The following is a 20,167-nucleotide window of genomic DNA, read 5'->3' on the forward strand; positions in this document are numbered from 1 at the left end:
GGATAAGAATCAAATCAATGGAAAAGAAAAAAATTAAAGGAACGGATTCGTTATTGAAGATAGGAGGTATTCATGTAATCCAATATCTGTCAAGGTTTGTAAAAACTCCGTACTTAGGGAGGAAATATAAAAAAGATATTTTGAGGGAACGAAACGTTACTGATGGTTTCGCTCAAGATTGCGACAAAATAATATTTATAGAAGCGACAGTTTTTTGTTCGGCTACAGAATTATTTGTTTCGGTTCCTATTTCATTGATTGCTTTCACAATGTTGTTTATTATTTACGAATTTGTTTCTGTTTCACTATTATTATGTATTGTCGTTTTCTTGTAATTGTTTGTTTTGTTTCGATACAATTTTATTAGGGAATCGATTTTGTACATTGTTTGATGTTGCTCTATCGTGTTCTAATTTCATATCAGTTATTTTCTTACTATCAGATTTATGTATTTCTCTGACAATGTAATTTTTTTTCTTAGCCATTATTTTTTATAAGGGAATAAATGCTAAGTCAAATAGTTTCGACTTGTCTTCCAAATAGTATTGTCTATATCGAAATGTAAAGTCAGACTTACCATTTTCAATATAATAAGACGTTTCGTTGTACCGGTCATCTGTGAACCCCGGCCTTTTCGCTTTCAAAGCTTTTGTTTCTAACTTTGCCTGGAACAAAAGGAAAAAAAAATAATAAAAACCATTGTTTTCAGTTTGCTTTTATGAAGTTGCGAATGTTGAGATAGGCTTTATAGTATAAAGTAAAGGCTGTATCGTGTGTGGCTAACGACGTGACGTCAGCTAGGTAAAAGAGGGCGTGGTGGATATAGTTTTTGCTTGTCTAGTGTGAAATATAAACATGTGTGTGTGTAGGTGTAAATGTTTTGTTCGCTTTAGGCATTACACCCAAACCATATTATTAGTTAGGGTTGCATATTATTGGATAATTGTTTATTTTTCTATAGATGTCATGAGAGCTATTGAAAAAATACAACAGACATAAGACATTTGGGTATGCTGGACTGTTAATAATACTGAAATTAGTGACTTTGTAATAACTATTTAAGACAATCTAGTCGATTCTTATCTAAAATACACACTTCCAGACTGCCTAGCGGTTTACCGGGGCACCGGTTCGAAAAGCAATTGTAGGAACGGGGTGGGTTTTAGTCAGTAAGAGTTTGACACTGCCTATCGCCTCGTCGAAGGCGAGAGAAGTCATTGGATGATTTTCCTCTCTCAAAAAAAGGACTCTATTCTGTTTAAACTGACTACACTTTCATGCATGAATGAGATACCAGATTACTTCAAAATAGCTTAAAACGTCTACGTTAAAAATTATAAAATGTTTCTGCAGGATGGTTTTCAACGAAAAACAATTTGGAGTAATTCTTTGGAATTCCGTAATGGAACTTCAAAGTTAATATATTCTGTTATAAGACGGATGATAATGGTGCTTTTACACCAGAGATGTGCTATGTAGCTATGCTACGATGATGTAACCACTGATACTAAGCTCTGTAGCTGTGTGAGTAATGTGTTATGAAGATGTGCCGCCGCAAAGTAGCTGTACGAGGAAGATGTGCAGCTCGAGTATGCGATGTATCGATAGTAGGAAGCCATCCACAGCATCCATCTATAGCACGGGTCCATTTCTACCAATGTTAAAATAGCTTAACATTTCCAAAAATACTATGCTATGTGTACCAATGAATATGATTGGTGGAAACCAAACGCATCCACAGCAACGTAGCATAGCACATCTCTGATGGAAAAGCATCTTAACAACCTTGGGTACCAACACAGGTCCCAAAGGTTGGCCCAAACGTATGGAGCAAACATTGGACCCAATACGAGTTGGTAAAAAACTTAAATCTACTGGGACGAGTTGGGATGAGAAAATTAGAAAAGTTTGTTATTAAAAACGGAATGGTTTGGTGTTTTGTGTTTTTATATCGATTGGATAGAATCACTTGGAATATTGTAGTGGATTTAACTTTAGTGAAAGTTTAAAGAAAAGTAGCTCTTTGCTCTGTTGCTTGAAGAGCCTCGTTGGCTGAATGGTCACAAGTGCGATAAGGGGTCTTAGGTACCCGAGTCGAGCAAAGTATTTCCGGACTGTTTTCGGTCGAAAATTTATTGGTAGTAGCACGCAGTCTGGAAATGTGCCCTGTGTATGGAAAGAGGCTCACCCCTATTATATGGGACTACAACATAAATTCTGAAAACTGGATGTGCATTACGTGCTGTAATATTCACTTATGCTCTACTTATTCGGGGATAAATAATACTCCACTTTACTAACTAACCACATAAAACTAGAATACAACAATACAACTAAACAAAAGCTAATCAGTCCACAAATTAGCTCTAACAAATAAGACCTACTTTCGCTTAATTTCATCAATAAATTACCCACTAACGACAACAAATCTTTACGTGACAAAGGAGCGAAACTTCGCACTTTGTAAGCGATTCACTTTGTACTACAAACGAATAATATCGATTCAGCATTTATATTGTTTAAGTATGGAGAAGAGTTTATAATGAGAGTGGTTATATTACTTATAATCGTGTAAAGTAGCAGTACTCTTAGTACGAGTTTGCTTTATGTTGAACGAGATTGAAATGAGAGTGCGTTCGGCGCTCTGATTGGCCGGTACGAATGAACCAACCAATCAGAGCACCGAACGCGTTCACGTTTCGCTCTCGTTAAAAGTCAAACAAACTCATACTAAATCCTAGGTTAAAGGCAGAGCTGAATATATTTCTCATCACCTTAAATGCCTTTCAGCAGGGTAAACAGATCGGGAAGTAATTTGAAACAGGGGTAGATCACGTATCGTCTGGAATAACACATAGGCTATTTTTATCCCACGGAAACGCAGGCGAAGCCAAAGCACAAGGTAGTTGGAATTAAAAGGGGAAATAAAATTTAATTATGCTACATGTTGCAATTTTTTCTTATAAATTTCAAAACAATAAAATACTTGTAAAATAAATGTCCCGCGGGTGCTGTGATTAAAACTACAACAGCTGAGGCTTAGCGCTGATTGGTCGATCAACGTCTGACGTCACATCGCCTGGATTACCGCCATATTGCTTTTTAATTCGAACGTGGAACGTTATTTGCGGGACGGTATTTTGTTTGTATAAGTTATTGGTACTTCATATCTATTTTTATACCTACTTAATTTTTATAACAGAGAAATAATTTTATGTTTGACAATGTGGTTTGTGTAAAAAGCAATGTACTTTTAAATACCTAAATACAACACAGTTATTGGTGCAACCACTCTTTCTACGAGATATTACAATCATTGATTCCGACTATAAAATCAATTATAACAAAGAATCTTAATTTCAAACACGCATCCCCATTTTCCAACACAACTGGTCAACACAAACAATGTCAATCCAATTTCATTACCAACTTAAAATTTCACACAAAAAGCACAAAATTATTAAACGAAATAGCTGAATATTAAAGCTTAACAGTTAACTCAACAGTTTCAATTATGGACTAGAAAATCAACTACAATACATTTTAAACTAATAACTAAATTCGAAGCAATTATTTAGCAAGTGTAAATAAATTCCACGCGGCACACGTTCAGCGATAAACTGAAACTTTCAATATAAACTGAATAGTAAAGTGGGCATTACCATATCAAGTGCTCCAGTGTAAATAAATCAAATGTTGGTATTAACTTATGTCTGTTTCTAGTTACATTTTAACTAGAATAAATTTAACATAGGTACGCTGTGTTTTACCTATTGTTTATATATATTGTAACATTCTCCTAATTGATTTAGAATTTACATACTAAGAAATAAGTTTCAAAAAAGAAAAGTATATGCCTTTCTTTAATGGGTAAAATCATCTAACGACTTTTCCTGCCTTGGGCGTGGCGAGAGGGAGTGTCAGACTCTTACTGATTAAAAACTACCCCGTTTCTACTCCTGCTTTTCGAGCCGGAGCCCCGATAAACCCGCTAGGTAGTCCGCAGCTCCGGAAAAGAATATGACTATCCCGCACAACTTGCATAAGTGTGAGCGAGAGATCTGATAAAAATGACTTACGACAAGTTCACACGTTTGTGATGGCCCAATTATAATGCTACCACGGCCTCATAGAAGCCCCGTATGAAAAACGCTTGCGGTGTTTTCGCCGTAAGAGTGAGATTATCCGAAGAAATTCTTAAGCCTGGGGCACCAATGGCTTATCATCAGGTTATTCACCTGCTCGTTTGCCACGTTATCTCATTAACATACTTCTTTAGTTTTTATTACACTTCGCATTTAGGGATACAAATACGTCAGTTAACACTTTAAAAGCCACGGGGGTCACCAGTGACCTACGTTAGCGGAGGATTTGCCTTCAACAGTTTTCTATTGGCAGTCTAAGACTTAACATTACTATTTAGCTGTTCACGAGCTGTCCATGCAAAAGCTTCACCCCAGCTCGATAATAAAGCGAGTATAAAATAAAGACATTACATTGGCGAACACATAAAGTCAGCATAACTACACATCGGGACAGAATAAGTTCGATCACGCGATCAGATCGTGGTACGACGGTATTACTTGGAGTGGCTATAAAATGCCAACACAAGAAGTGAGGACTTGGCTAATAAAGTGAGAAAGTCAAATAATTTTAGCCAACTTCAAAAAAAAAGACAGATTTTCGGGTTATTATTTTGTCCAGTAGTTGAGTACGGTTGTCTAGAACCAGAGCAAAAGGTCTTGATTCCTTGGTTGAGTTAAGTTACAATTTACAGCGTTGCAATTTTTAAAGACATTTCAGCTTTGTTGAGTTGATCACAAGTCCTTTGGTTCGGTAATTACCGAACGAAAAGCCGTTTGATCAATTTCCCGGGTCAGGTAAAGTGATATTAGTCAACTTTCAGACAAAGTGTGGCTCATAGACTTAAGCTAGATCGTATAATATGGATTTATAAAACATCTCTGGCGAAAAGTTGGTGCACTAATATTATAAATGCGAAAGTTTGATTGTTTGTCAATTGCATAGATGTTTGTCCGTCAATCACGCTGAAATTACTGAACGGATATTGATGAAATTTGGTATACAGACAGGGTATGTGCTGACTTAGATGATAGGATACCTTTTATCCTGCAGGAACGCAAGCCAAGCCGCTGGCAGAAGCAGATATAAATATGTCAGCATATTATCACGTATTATTATATATACCTACTTATTATACCTACTTATGTTTGTTAAATTTATGTAAATAATGGATCTGTGGCCAGTTAAGTGGATTTCGTTGTATTTGAGGTTAATCGCTGCTAGTTTATTTCGGTTCTGCATTATAATTTCAGTAAAATAACGATAAAAGTAGTAGGTAAAGTATAATAATAAAATTTATGACACACCAAGTTTTATTTCACTTTAACAACACTTTATGTCTCTGAATTTTTCAAAAGTTGCTTACGAATTGAATTTTTCATGAATTTTTACTGACTATAAAATTATGCATTGTAGTTTCATGTTCAAAAATCAGTCTATTTAACATTTTTTTATGAAATATTATGATTATAGTTTTATTACTAGAATAAATTAATAACTCGTTTTGTCTTTATCGGTATCCGAAGGTTATATAAAACTTATTTTTATCCAACAATAAAACTTGGGTGAGAATTTATCCCGAGCTGCGGACACCGTAACCTGTTACCGGGGCTCCGGCTTAAAACAGAAGTAGGAAAGGGGTGGTTTTTATTCAGTAAGAGTATGACACTCCATTTCGCCTTACCCAAGGTGGGAGAAGTAATTAGATGATAAAATAAGGGTGCGAATTTGCACTAAATGTGACGCACATCGCTGCAATAAAATGAAAAGGTGTGAATTTGCAGTGAAAAAAGTGTTGCACCTGATATACAATATTGGATCAATCTTGCTGTGGCCGAAATCAAGTCAGAATAGAAAAATTTACAACAAAACGTCCTATCATGAACCATAATTGTAAAACAAACAACTAAACAGGGCCAAGAGCACTAAAAAAAAAAAACAAGACAGAACAGTCTCAAACCCATACTTTTCGTAGACACTCAAGTGGGAAGGTCATTTTATTTTCATTATCCCTGCGGTCCGGTGCGGGGGCGAGTTTACGACAAAGAAGTGCACTTGGAACTAATTTAAATACATTACTCGTTTTGTTAGAGACTAGCAGCTACGTTGTCGTACTGGACCATAATTGTACTTGTAACCGACGGAAATCTCCACTTGATGCTGTTGTTTGAGGCGGCATGAAGATTTGTGGGCGAATTGTCAGTTGAAGTGGGTTAAGTTTGTTAATTTTGTTTTTTGAAGGCTATTAGATGTGTTAGAATATTGTTTTTAGGAATATGGAAGAAACAAAGAAAGAAAATCAGTTAATTTTCAAGAAGTCTCTTTGATTAACTTTTTGTTATAACTACTCTATTTTATTGCAAGAGTACCTACTTTCCTTCATAGCACTCTTAGTAGCATTTGAAATTCTGAGTACTGCATTACTTTTATAGTTTCAATGTGTTTTGTGTTTGAAGTTATTCGTCCAATGGCGATTAGTGTAACTGGTGATTATGAATGATCAGATTCATAAAGGAGAAGTATTAATTACATTTTTGTATGTTCACGTCATCAGCGTATAAGTGGCCACTGCTAACCGAACGCTTCTTTTCACTCCGAGAAGGTGAGCATAATAATCACCACGCTTGCCCAATGCGGGTTGGTGATTTCAAACTTATAATTAAAAATTAAGCCCATGTTTCCCCAGGTAACAACTGAATCTTACCTTTTTCAAGTCTTTATTAATGTCAGTATCGTCTGCTTTCCTCTTCTCGCAGGATAGAATGCAGTTCTTCCCGCTGTCTTTTTCTCCCTGCAAAAGAAGAAAAAAGATCTTTTAGTCAACATATTCTAACGAAAAGACCAAAAAAAAATCCAGGAAATGTATGTATATTGTACCTATAACTTGTTTTTATAAATTCAAACCGCTCGTATATCTGTATACAGCATGTATTGTAACAAAAAAAAAAAATCTATGAAAGTTCGAAAAACAAATTAAAAAAAAAACATATCCCGTCCACAACAACATTCAACACCTCTATCAACAACCAATTAACCCGATTTAATTCAAATAAAGAACATCGACGTTCGAATTTCGAAACCAATCGGAATCACCAATCAAAACGGTCGGCGAAAACAATTGGTCGGTACTAACCTAGGGTTGATAGGCGACAAATGAACGAAAAATAGTCGACTAAGCGAAAATGTTTTTCATCGCAATTTTGTTCCGTAAATTGTTTTGTTTTTACAACAAATTGCAATTGTTTGAACGTATTTTTGTTTGTTTTTTTCTGTGTTGTTGCGGTCTTGGTTAGAAATTGGATTGGTGTATGTTTATTTTTGGGTATGTGCAGGTATGCGTGCAAAGGACATATTTTCTTTGATGGAAAAACGTGGGTGTTGTTTTTGACTAAAATATAAGGTGGCGGGGAGGATTTTCCTGTGTGTAGTTTGTTTTGTACAAATATCATCTATCTTTTTTGGAGGTGACAGATTGAATTATTAATATCATCCACTAAACCTCAATTAATATCATTATTCTATTGATTTCACACAGCAAAATATTTCTCACAAAAAAACTGCATAAAATATAAAATGGACATCCCTAAGTCGGCCATGTTTAAAAAGCTCGTCACGTCACCGTGTCTCACAATTAGCGTGATACAAATTCTAACAAACTGTGTGTTGATTGCACACGTGTAGTCAGAGGGTTGGGTGAACAATACCGTGGCGTTTTGGGGTTAAATTAATATTTGGTATATGTGTATATGTATAGATACATCATTATATCAGTGTTGTTGTCTAAAGTTTTTAACTATAAATAAAATAAAGGACATCACCCATATTTACACATAGCTTAGCGCTGGTGGAAACGGACTCAGCTAAGCTGTTTTTTATAGAAGCGTGCTATGGATGGCTTCCCTACTATCGATACATCGCATATTCGAGCTGCGCATTTTCCTCGCACAGCTGCATAGCTAGTATCAGTGGACGGAACGGTCGCATAGTTTCAAAGCTTAGCTATTACATCTTCGTAGCATTGCACATCTCTGGTGGAAAAGTTCCATTTTGATCTTCGACTTTCACGCAACGAAACAAACAAAACAGAATCATCCAACACTGCCTCTCCCGAAAAACAGTGACGCAACCTATTTCTAAACAGCGCATTTGTTTAAAAAGCACGTCGCCATGTTTCACAATTAGCGCTCTACAAATGCTAACAAACTGTGAGTTGATTGCACGCGCGCCGTCGGAGGGTCGAAGTGAACAATGCGTCGGCGTTTTAGGGTTATACGTCAAATGGGTCAAGGGTTTTCAATGGAGTTATGTTGAAAGGTACGTCTATACAATTGTTGTGTATGTGACCGGAGTGTGTATGTTGTGTATTTTTGTGTAGATAATGTTATTTGTGTATGCTTTTAAATCTACTCGTGTGTCTAGTGGGGTTGAAATGATACGTTTGTAAGGTTTTGATGTTTTGTCGTTTTATGCGAGTATGGTATCTGTATGTTGAGGGATTGATGGTGACGAGAATATACATATATGTATTGTGATTTTATTAGTAAGCATTCAAGAAAATTAAAAGAAGACAACACAACATAATCTCTTCTTTGTTCTTACATAAAATGTTAGGCATTCGTGAACATACATACACTTTTAGTCAGTTATGTTATGAGTCTCATGTAATAGGCGTCATTAAATAGAATGACGATTTGGAATATTGTCCAAAATTAGAATGAAGTAAGAATTATGAAGAAGTTAATCCCTGTAGAGAAAGAAGTATACAGGTCCCTGAAGAAGAAGAAAAAGTATTATATTAATATTAAATAAATATTTTTTAATAATATATTTTTCTAATAACTGTTGGAACCTTGCCGATCACTGGAGACACCCTATATAAACAGTGTATACTATGTAATCCACTTACATTTATAAGCTTCATTGTTAAAAGAGCTTTACTCTACCTCTTGAAAAGAAAATATTTTTATGAATTTATCATATAAAACATTTCTATAATAAATCACGAGCCTGCTTGACCCACGTATTGCGCCTTTCTGAAGCTTCAGCCTTGATGGATGGCTAGTATACATGTTGTATATATACTTTATATATATGTAGGTATACATTTATACAGTATACAGCATTATTACGACTGTGAAATATGATTCTTTATATCACCGTTTTGAGTTTGTGATGTGGATTCTACTTGGTTGTTGCTGTGGATTTTATATAGAAAGTAAAACGTAATATTATACTTATTATAAAGGTTAAGTTAAAGGGAAGTTTGAAAACAATTTTGATGTGCTATGTAGCTATGCTACGAAGATATAATAGCTAAGCTGTAAAACTAAGTGACCGTTTCAATTGTTACTAAGTTATGTAGCTGCGCAGCTTGAGTAAGCAATGTATCGATAGTAGGGAAGCCATTCACAGCACACATATTTCCATATAAAAAACATAGCTGAGTTGAGTCCGTTTCCACCAGTGCTAAGCTACGTGTACCAATGAATATGATTGGTGGAAGTCAAACGCATCCACAGCAAAGTAGCATAGCACAGCTCTGGTGGAAATCACCCTGAAAGTTTAGGTATTTATTAGAACAAGTACGTTTTAATAAAAGTTTAGATGTGTATAATAGTTTTACCACAACTATGTGGTTTATTTATAAGTTGCGTAAAGGTGGTCAAGACTATCGTACATCATCATTATTTCAGCTGAAAACGGCCACAACTGAACAAACTTAGCTATCAAATACCGCGTATACATAACTAAATAGTTTATGAAACTTATAAAGGCTTATTATTGAAACCCTACTATTGATAAGTATTAGAGTAAAATTACTATTATATTGTATATTTATTTATTACTATTATTTCAACAGAATAAACACCAACATTAATGGTTTTTCGAGAATAAGACACAAGATCTTATGCTTATGCCAATTATAGTACATTCACAATTGTATACTTCCATAAATGTATGTATACATATTTTTCTTTACTTTTTGCTGTATACAGCATATATATATTTTGGATTTACCTGTAGTAATCTCTCCTCCACAACTTATTCATGTATTATCATAATACTTTAAGTTATTATACAAGCCGTTGAATCACATCAAACTACACCGACCATCGCAGTAAACAAACATTACTTTAAACAATAATAACATTAATAAAATAAACCAATCACAAATCAAAAGCTAACCTACAACAAAAGTAATGACAGTTAAGAAACCGTAGATGCGTGGGGCGCTACGATCAATAAGCTACGAGCCGCCCTACGCGCTACGCGCTACGAGCGTAGCCGTGCTACGAACAGCTGTGATATTTTGATACGAAACACGTGTAATGTTGGTGAATGTAAATAGAAAATGTTTTTGACATTCAAGCTAGTTTTTTAAGTTTGGGTGGATAGTAGTAGTAGTAAGTTTTTGTAAACGTTGCCCCATGTGCTTTACACCTGTATCGTGGGTTTACAAACATATAAGATTACATACACATGACACCCAGACCCGAAACTTTTGTAGATCACACAAAGAATTGTTCCGTGACGGCATCGAACCTGCTACACACTGCGCAACAGCCGGTCGCCTAAACACCGCGTCACATAATGTGACACCCATCCATTAAAAAAATATCAACAACAACTGTCTGTCACTCATCTAGAACAATCACAAAAAACACAAGTTTTCAAACAATCACCCCAAATAAAAAAGTAATCTGTTAACAAAAAAAAAAAAAAAAAAATTAAAAAGAAATGATTTGTCAACCGTTTCAGTTACATTGTAAATATTCAATAGCCGAAAGGAAAACAACATCAATTTCGTGAAAGTTTTAATTGAAAGAGTTTGACCGCGGCCCAATGAATTCAGTGATAGATAGCGGTAGGCTTCGTCAATGTGCTGGAAAAAGTTTGGCAATGTAATTTAAGAGAAAAAGAAAAAAAACGATGGACTCAATCAAAATGGTGATTATGAGTATGACTGACAGTTGTGATGATAATTGGTGAGGAGTTAATGACTGATCAGAGGATTTGAAGTTAAATTTTTAATTGAGTGATGAGATTTTGTGTTTTAAATTTAGAGAAATGTGGCTTACTGAAAATCGACGTGAAACAACGCTTGCGTTGTGATTTGATGTGTGTGAGTGAGGTCACTGGAGGCCCAATTACCCCCCTTCCCAATCTTCCCAAATCCCGATTCCCCAACAACCCTTAAATCCGACGGCAACGCGCTTGTAACGCCTCTGGTGTGTCAAGTATCCATACTTAGCCACTTTTGTAATGGAGATTTTTAGAAGAAGTATGTTGAATTATTTTAAATAAACTAGAAAATTTATAACAGTTTTAGAGTTTATTAATTTATCTTCGACAAATAAAAGATTACAATGTAACTATATTCAGCAGCCACGAATAACTTATTTATATTTTTTTAGCAACTCTGTCCAACATTTTTTTGACAACCCCTGTCCTTGGGTGTTAACAAATTGATAATCAAAGCAAACAAAGCGAAAAGAGAGCCTCGTCACCGGTTTATTCAGCTTGATTAATTTAAGCTCCAACACGACTCATGTTTAGACAAACGCCTATAGTAATTTTCACTGACAACGATACGCGTCGTTGCTATGCGGAAAATGATAGGCGCTTTTTTATTTAGTTCACTTTTTTTTTGTTAAAATGTTGAATTGAATGACATGTGTTTTTTATTGTAATTCCCAACAATGGATAGGGATAAAAATAGTCTAGTGACTAGTGGTTATAGGCAGAAAGGTGGTACAAAAAGGGGGAATATGAATACAAAATATATTTGAAAAAATAAAATAGTATTTTTGGCTTACGAATGATCTCATTTAAAAAACCATTTCTAATGCGAAATATAAGAGCTATTTCTTTTTGAACATAATATTCCTTTTAGAAAATAAGTGAGAATTTATTTTTATATCATTCTTTTATTAAAAAATCTCATGAATAAAGTTATGGATAAAAGATGATAAGTTTGGAATAAACAATTCATGCGATATTATTTTTTTGCGACTTGATAGGGATGACAGATGAAAAAGATATGTAGCCTGTCTGCCTTCAGATTGAAAGACGCGGGTTTTTGGAACCCATCAAGCGGAAAAGTAAATTACGTTTGTTCTATTTTCAGTCATACGTAACGTTGGAAAATCGTTGAATAATAATATTTCGTCTAGTTACATAACCTATTTTTTTGATATAGTTACTTGGCATGTCTTGTAATCCCTAAAAGCAAAATAATATGTACATATTTATTATTCTTAACAATTTAACATATATTTTTTGTAATACGAGTCCAAAAGCACAGAAAAATATAAGATAATTTAGAAAAACTTAATGATTAGAACAATAATAGGGTAGTCGACTGATTTTTATTATAATGTTCGTCTCGTAGATTTTTTAAAAATATTAGACACGTATGTTTTATTTTCTTACGGAAACAAATATATTATGTACTATCAATGATAGATATTGATTTGAAATATCGCGTGACTTACATCACTTCATTGTAGGTACATTTATACGTAGAAATGACGTATTTGGTAACAAAATAAACAAATCGCGTCTAATATTTTTTCATTCTTGATGACTATCATCCCTATTGATTATCCAAATTAACAATCGATAGAAAGAGATCACAATCTATCACCGCCTCGCTTTAACCACAAACAATCACAAAAGCACACCCAAACGAGAAACATAAAAAAGTCCAACGCAAAAAATCACAACACCATCTGTACCCCATAAAAGTGGCATGCGAGAAAGAGATGAAAGTATTTCGTTAGTATCGTCGTCAAATCAACGACTGGACAAGGGCGCCGGTGTCCAAAAATAACAATAGTTTCAGAACGTTATGACATAAGATGGTTTACTGGTAATCAGGCCGACTGCTTTTTGAACGTTTGTATGAGTTTAACTGAAATAGAATCGACTGGTATTGTGGAAATAGTACGCGAGATTGCTTTGACAATGAACAGAAAATTGCGACTAAATATCAAGCCTAAAGTGATAGAAATGGACATACGATAGGACACATATTTTGTGATAGCTATGTATATTAATACTAGCTACTCTGTTCGACTCCTGTATTGGTCGCAGCGTGATGTTACATGGCCTACAATAAGCTTCCTTGATAAATAGACTATCCATGATAAAAATATTTCAAATCGAACTAGTTATTCTAATGATTAGCATGTTCAAACAAACAAACTCTTCAGCTTTACATATGTATTAGTATAGATTAGCTTGTAGCCTTAAGCATGCCAAACTTTACAAATACAGTACCGTACATCTAGTTTTGGTACCTATATTATTGTTTAATCTTAACGAGACGAACATATACTAAACTGTTTACTGAGAATTTAGCAATCACAGAATGTAATAATATTTAGCTTGACCCGAGATTCCACGAGATCAAATTTTACTGCCAATTATTAATCTTTGATTTATAGATATTCATTTTGGATGGGTATTTACACTGACAATGGAAGCTTACCTATGATAATATCGCCTCACAGAAAACCGAAGTGAAACAACGCTTGGGTTTTGTTTGTGAGTGAGGTTACTGGAGACCTAATTCCCAATCTTTCCAAAAGTGCGACAATGCACTTGTTAGCCTCTGGTGTTTCGGGTGTCCATCGCCGGCGATGCCTTGCATCAGGTGATCCGTAGACTCGTTTACCGGCTTATATGATGAAATTGATATTGTCTCGTCTCGTTTGTGGAGCGATCGGTATTTTGGGATTAAAATTAAAGAAAAAAATCAGTAACAACATGAACTTTGGAATTTGTATTGATTTATACAACAAGGAGCTAACATTGTGCTTTTACTAAACACTTCTACGACTTAACTGACAAAGAAAAGATCTTACACATGTAAAAATAAATTTAAGTGCCCATAAAATCTAAAAAAAATCTCGCCAAATGGGAAACAATCAAATTTTTACTACCGACAATAATACGAATTTTAATCTAGCGGTTTTACAAACCTGCGTTTTTTTAATGATCAATAAATAGTTTAGGAGGTGACAAGCCAAGGGCGGCCAGACGGATGAACAACACCTGCTGGGCAGACATGATGAAGTTGTAGTAACATAGTAACAGTTTGATGATTTCAATGTCCATTTTGTTTACATCTTTATCGTTACCATTCGGGAGAGAAGTCATTGGAGGATTTTCCTTTCTTAAAAAAGAATCTGGCTACGCACTTTGTAACTTCTCTGATGTTGTGGGTATAAAGTCAATTTATTTAGACAGATTGTCCAAAATATTGATTGTGCGATTAAATATTGTATAATAGTAGGCATTAAAACTTCTTATTACTTTTAGACGTAGACATAGCAATAAAACAGACGGTTAGATAATTTTAATGTTTATGACGAAATTATCTACGGATTGGTATTTCAATTGCGAATAAAGGTGGTGTTTTGATGCGTGAGACGAGATCTGATCTTTATTATCATCTTAATCGTATCTCTTATCATCTTTAACTAAGTTTTTGACGACAAACTTCATACACGCAAGTGTGGAAGAGCCATGCTTCGACACGAATGGGCTGGCTCGACAGAAGTGATATCACGGCCTCGCAGAAGACCGACGTGAAACAAAGTTTGCGTTGTGTTTCGTTGTGTGAGTGAGGTTACCGGAGGCCCAATTGCCCCCCTTCCTAATCTTCCCAATCTCCGATTCCCAAACAACCCTTAAACTCCTAATCCCCAAAAAGCCGGCAACGCACTTATAACGCCTTTGGTGTTTCAGGTATCCATGTGCGTTAGCGGTGTTGACGGTTAACGCCTTATACCATAAACGATGACAATTTATTATTAGATGAATAACCGATCTTTACATTGAAATTGTATCGGTATTAAATAAATCGTTGTATTGGAACGGTACCTTAGTGAACGCTTCGCTTCGTAAGGGCATTACAAGAATTCTGTTCTATACGAACACGATACTATGTTTTATGGGTCAAGAACTAAACGAGAATGGGTACAATACCTTCAATAATAATTATTATGACCATAATTATTATATTATGTGAAGACTAGGAGTTAATTGCGATTATTATAATATTATTAGGTTTATGATAGTGATAATAAAATGATGAATTAAATTTAAATTGATGATGAGCTTGTTGTTTGCTCGTTTAGTTGATTGGAATTGGGATGCCAAGGTGTGTTTTTTGAGCCAAGTGTTTTTGGTCTTGAGTCGGAGCTGTGGACTATTTAGCGGGTTACCGGGGCTCCGTTTCGAAAAATAGGAGTAGAAACGTGGTGGCTTTTAGTTAGTAAGAGTCTGACACTCCTTCTCGCCTCACCCAAGGCGGGAGACCTAATTGGGTGATTTTCCTGCCCTAAAAAGAAAAGTATTAGTTTTTTTCGTCTTTTTAATAGCACGAAGTCCACCATTTAGAATTACAGAAATTACAGTAACGAATGGCGGGAATAAAGCCTCTGATGAATTTTGAGGACTACTAAGACTAATTATTCGGAATCAACTGCAAGACATCTAACAAGGCAGTATTATTTACCTAGAAGTTTGTTGTATAATTACAATAAAAGTGGTATTTAAATACATGTAAGTACTAATTTATAGCAAATATCAATTCATATAGATTGCGACTGATTGTCAATAAATACCATAGATTATAGAAGCAATACTCTATAGTTATGGGTCAAAGAGTAATTGTCTATGTACCTTGTCTATGGAACACGTGTTCTTTATTTAAATGGATCTGTTATTGATGTCGATTGGTTATAATGTATGATAGTAGGATAAGTAATTGTATTAATTATAACCTATGTATATTATGTCTATTTGAAAGAGATACACTTAAAAACGACTGAACAGATTTCCATACAGTTTTATTGTTTAATAGAGCAGGTAATGTATTAATTCAAAATTATTTAGATATCACTGATTACCGAATTGAATTAATTAATCTCTTAAATTGATTTATGAAAACACATACAGTCATTATAATATAAATGAATGAATAAATGTATTTTTACTATAACTTTCGTGAGACATAATAAATTATTAGCATGGCTCTAAACTAGTCGGCTTCCTAATAAAACAGCTACGTGAGTAAGCCTATTACATAATAATTAATTTAGGCTAAGTGTATGCTAAGATTGTAAAACTCAAAATTAAAAATTACATCCAACAGTTGAAAATAGCCGATCAAAGTTTAACAAATTAACCAAAACCAAATCCTTAACTCAAGAATCCAATACAACGTTTAACTACCCATCAAGTACTTGAGACATTTCGTTTTTAAAAAAACAACTCCATTTAGTGAAGGCGTAGGGAAATTCGCTATAAAATTTCGGTAGCAAACGAGCGATTAAAAGTCGCGTTTGTTGATGAACAGCGAAAACATGTCTGTTGACGACTGAAACACGGTGTAACATGCTCGTGCACCAGTTCAAAGACACCTGATCACACAAAATCGCGTGACTTTGTACCTTAAGATACCAGCAAGTTTGATTGTGGTGCAAGTTGTGAGAGTTTTTATGTTTAGTATACTGAATAGGTTTTTTTTTTGTAAAAACTACAGTGAGACATATTCTAAATTAACTAAGAATCACGTTTTACTTACGTAAATTAATAGAGAAAAGCTCTACTAGTTTCAAGTCACAGAGGGACTCTTCATCATGAGCAAAGTGCGCAGACGCGGTGATTTTTAGTTAAGTATATGTTTGTAGTTTTTAGTACCTAGTAATGTCTGAGCATTTTGGATGAAATATACGAGTAATCGACAAACAATAGCTTTATTTTAAGGAACTGTAACTTTACCTACAGACGTAGTGGTGTAAAAGATTGTGTATACAAATTAATTCTATCAAAATGATTGGTTACTAAAATTTTGAATGAATTTATGAATTTGTATGCGTTGGAAAAATGTTTTTTTTTGTTGGCAAAGTATGAATCTAATATTTAGGTACAAGATTTTTAATTTGAGCAACACTATGAGTATTATAAAAACCAACGAAAAAAAATCTAAGATAAAAACGCCGCAAAATTCACAATAATTAAAACCAATTTCTTGAAATTGGACCACACCCAAAGACACCCGTGATGCGCGCTCATTAAATACAGAAAGAGGCAATTCCGACATCCGATGTGCGCAATTTCGGATGCCCAAGTAATTCAAGACCACCTCGCCGCCTGTCGGTACCCGTACTAAAGAAAACTAAATGAAATTGTTAGCGATAGTGATTTCATTAGACTGGAAATGTTCTTACATTTGCAAATTTACCGGATAATGTTATTTTATGAGATTGTTTAGAAATAGTTACGGTAGAGTGTTGTAGCTTCTTATAGTGAATAGATTCTGATGTTTGAATAATTTTTAGCGTGTTTCTCCTTTAGTGTATGATTAACTGACTGCACGGTTGGTGCAACCGGCTACCGGGTAACGTATGGCGGGTTCGATTCCTACACGGGGCAACTCTTTGTGTGATCCACAAATTGTTGTTCCGAGACTAGATGTCATGTGTATGTGAAATTGTATGTTTGTAAACGCACGCACGACACAGAAGAAAATCCTAGAGTAAGGCAATTGTTTTTAACATATTCAAAAAAAGTTAGTGAATTTTTCTTTGTCAATTGAACTATTTAGTCACACTGAAATATTGGAATGTAGAACATGATATCCTGCGTTTAGTTTCGAGATGAGGAATGGGTTATTATGTCCTTTGATTCACAAAACTGGTATAAATCAAATGAAAACTTTTATGACCAAGTATACAATGTGATAGGGGTGAGACTTCTAACCTGTTAAGGCTGAGTTCTACATCAAATTTTATAGACAAAAAATCCCCCTAAAAATTATGGCTATTTTAATATTTTTTTTACTTTTTTTGATATCAAAGGTTGTATGCGTCGTAGAAACAAAAAAAAAACGACAAACGGTAGCTAATAACCTTGGCTAACTAATTCATTACTTTTTTCATATGTTTGATAATGTTTTAGTGTAATTATGAATTATTTTTACCGAAAAAATCACTATTTTTCAATATTTTCAATATTTTCAATTAGGGGTTCAACACCCCATATTATTTTTGTCGATAAAATTAGATGTAGTACTCAGCCTTAACGGGTTAGAAGTCCCGCCCCTATCACATTGTATATCTGTCGCTCCATAAAATAGACCAATCAATTTTGTCATGAAACTCTGTATATACGTGACGTATTAACGATTACGCATATTTAGATAATTATTATTAATTGTCAGACCGTGTAATTGCTCTCCATTCGCTGTTCCCGATATAATGAGGCGATTCCCATAGTTAGAATGTTATTTAGTAGCGATTCGCGAATCGTAATGACGGACTAAATCGAGGATCGAAATGATTGCAGCGAGCGTCAAAATGTTTTTTATTTTCGTTTTGAGAGAAATGTTCGCGAGATTTTTTGCTAAAATTTTCGGCCAGTACAACGTGTTTTGAGGATTTTTTGCATCGTTTAAGATTTGCTGGTGGTGTTAAATGGTTCTGAAATTAGTAGGTACGAGACACGTTTAAGTTTTTTTTAAAATTGTGAGAAGAATGAGATTTTTTATATGTGATATTTCTGTCCAAAAGCTTATTGATTGTTGTCTCTATTTGTTCATTAGGCACATCAAAGCTTGTTTGCAAAAATATGAATGATAAAAGAAAACGGATACAATGCTGTTTGTCTCTTTTTGAATCTATAGATAGAAAACTTCGATAATAAAATTGAAGTTCTACCCAAGCTTCCAAGTTTAGCGAAAACAAACAAACAATAAACATGAGACCACTCGTACAAAATCGTATAACACGGGAACATAAATAACCCGTACGAAAGGTATTTAATTACAACGCAACAATACTCTAATTAATGTCCTACAACGATTTTAAAATCGGCTCGCGTTTATCGAATGAAAAATAAAAGTCGAAAAACTTGTTTTTGCGATTTTGCGACAAAAAGTCGCTCGTGTACCGCTGCGCGACTCGAGTTTAATTGCTAAGGAATTACTACTTACTTTACAGGTTTACAAACGTGCTTTGATTTCAATTTATCTTTTCTTGTAATCGAAGATCGGGACAAAGCGTGGGTAGTTTTAAAAAAGCATGTAATTTGAACATTTTGAAGTACCCTACTTTATTTTCGTTTTAAATTTTTGGCGCGCATTGCGATTGTTATCGCTGTAGTGGGCGGTGCATTGTGTTAATCGCTTTGTTTTATTTTTTGCGGTTTACTAAGTGTCTATTAAACGAAAAATATATTTGCATTGTTTGAGCATACGTGTAGTGACATTGCAATTATTTTTAACCACACAATTTTCTTTAGAACACTGCCCATGTTTTTGTTTAAAATACTGATAAATTATTATTGAGTGACACGTATATCCCAGGTATCGCATTAACCTAGTTTCACAAAACAGGTGTATAGACACAAAAACAAAAATTCTAGGTTTTAAGGGAAATAAAATGCATGTAGTTTTAAGCGACATGTGAACATAGGCTTAATGTCTCTCAGATACGAAGCAGTAAAGCTACTGGCAAAAGGCAAACCTTCTTATGTTATGCAGCAAGTTCATAGTTCAGCAGTGGACTGTCACTGTCACACCCCATAACTGAAATTAGCTTTTTTTTACTTTATTTATTATTTACATAAAAGAATAATACAATAAAAATAACAAATAGCAACCTTAAAACCACTAGGGTTTAGAACCGTGCTATGGAATCTGCCTTAAATGTTATAATATAATGTTATAATTACATATTACTATTCCAAAATGTCCATTGTCTATAAACAAAATAATAAATGTACCCTTAACCCTCCCGAAATACTATATTGAAACAATATTCAGTGAATACTAATTGTATTCGTAAACATTTGGCTAACGATGTGCCAAGGTCTCATTATTATGATATTCACTGCACCAGTTGTAACACGAGCTGCAATGTGATTCAAAATAGCATTTCTATTTGTATATAATAGTTGTATTGATACATAATAATATGTTACATATAGTAGTTACGTATACTAGTACGGCTACTATTCTTCGAAAGCTTACGCTGTTCATAAATGTTCATACTACCACTATCTTTGTTTT

The 20,167-nt window shown here is 34.4% G+C and overlaps 1 protein-coding gene across 5 annotated transcripts in view; it reads right to left on the reverse strand.

Moving 5' to 3' along the window:
* The window catches only part of LOC118273278 (pseudouridylate synthase RPUSD2-like), a 465,443-nt gene that overhangs the window by 20,244 nt on the left and 425,032 nt on the right, over positions 1-20,167 (reverse strand). For all 5 annotated transcript variants that reach the window (XM_050696231.1, XM_050696241.1, XM_050696234.1 and 2 more), the window contains 2 exons: positions 6,788-6,874; positions 578-665 (listed from right to left, as the gene is read on the reverse strand). In XM_050696231.1, coding sequence (XP_050552188.1) covers positions 578-665; positions 6,788-6,874 — 175 coding nt within the window. The remainder of the gene's footprint in view (positions 1-577; positions 666-6,787; positions 6,875-20,167) is intronic.

Source organism: Spodoptera frugiperda, chromosome 1 (genome assembly GCF_023101765.2).
Source record: "Spodoptera frugiperda isolate SF20-4 chromosome 1, AGI-APGP_CSIRO_Sfru_2.0, whole genome shotgun sequence".
Taxonomy (NCBI): Eukaryota; Metazoa; Arthropoda; class Insecta; order Lepidoptera; family Noctuidae; genus Spodoptera; species Spodoptera frugiperda.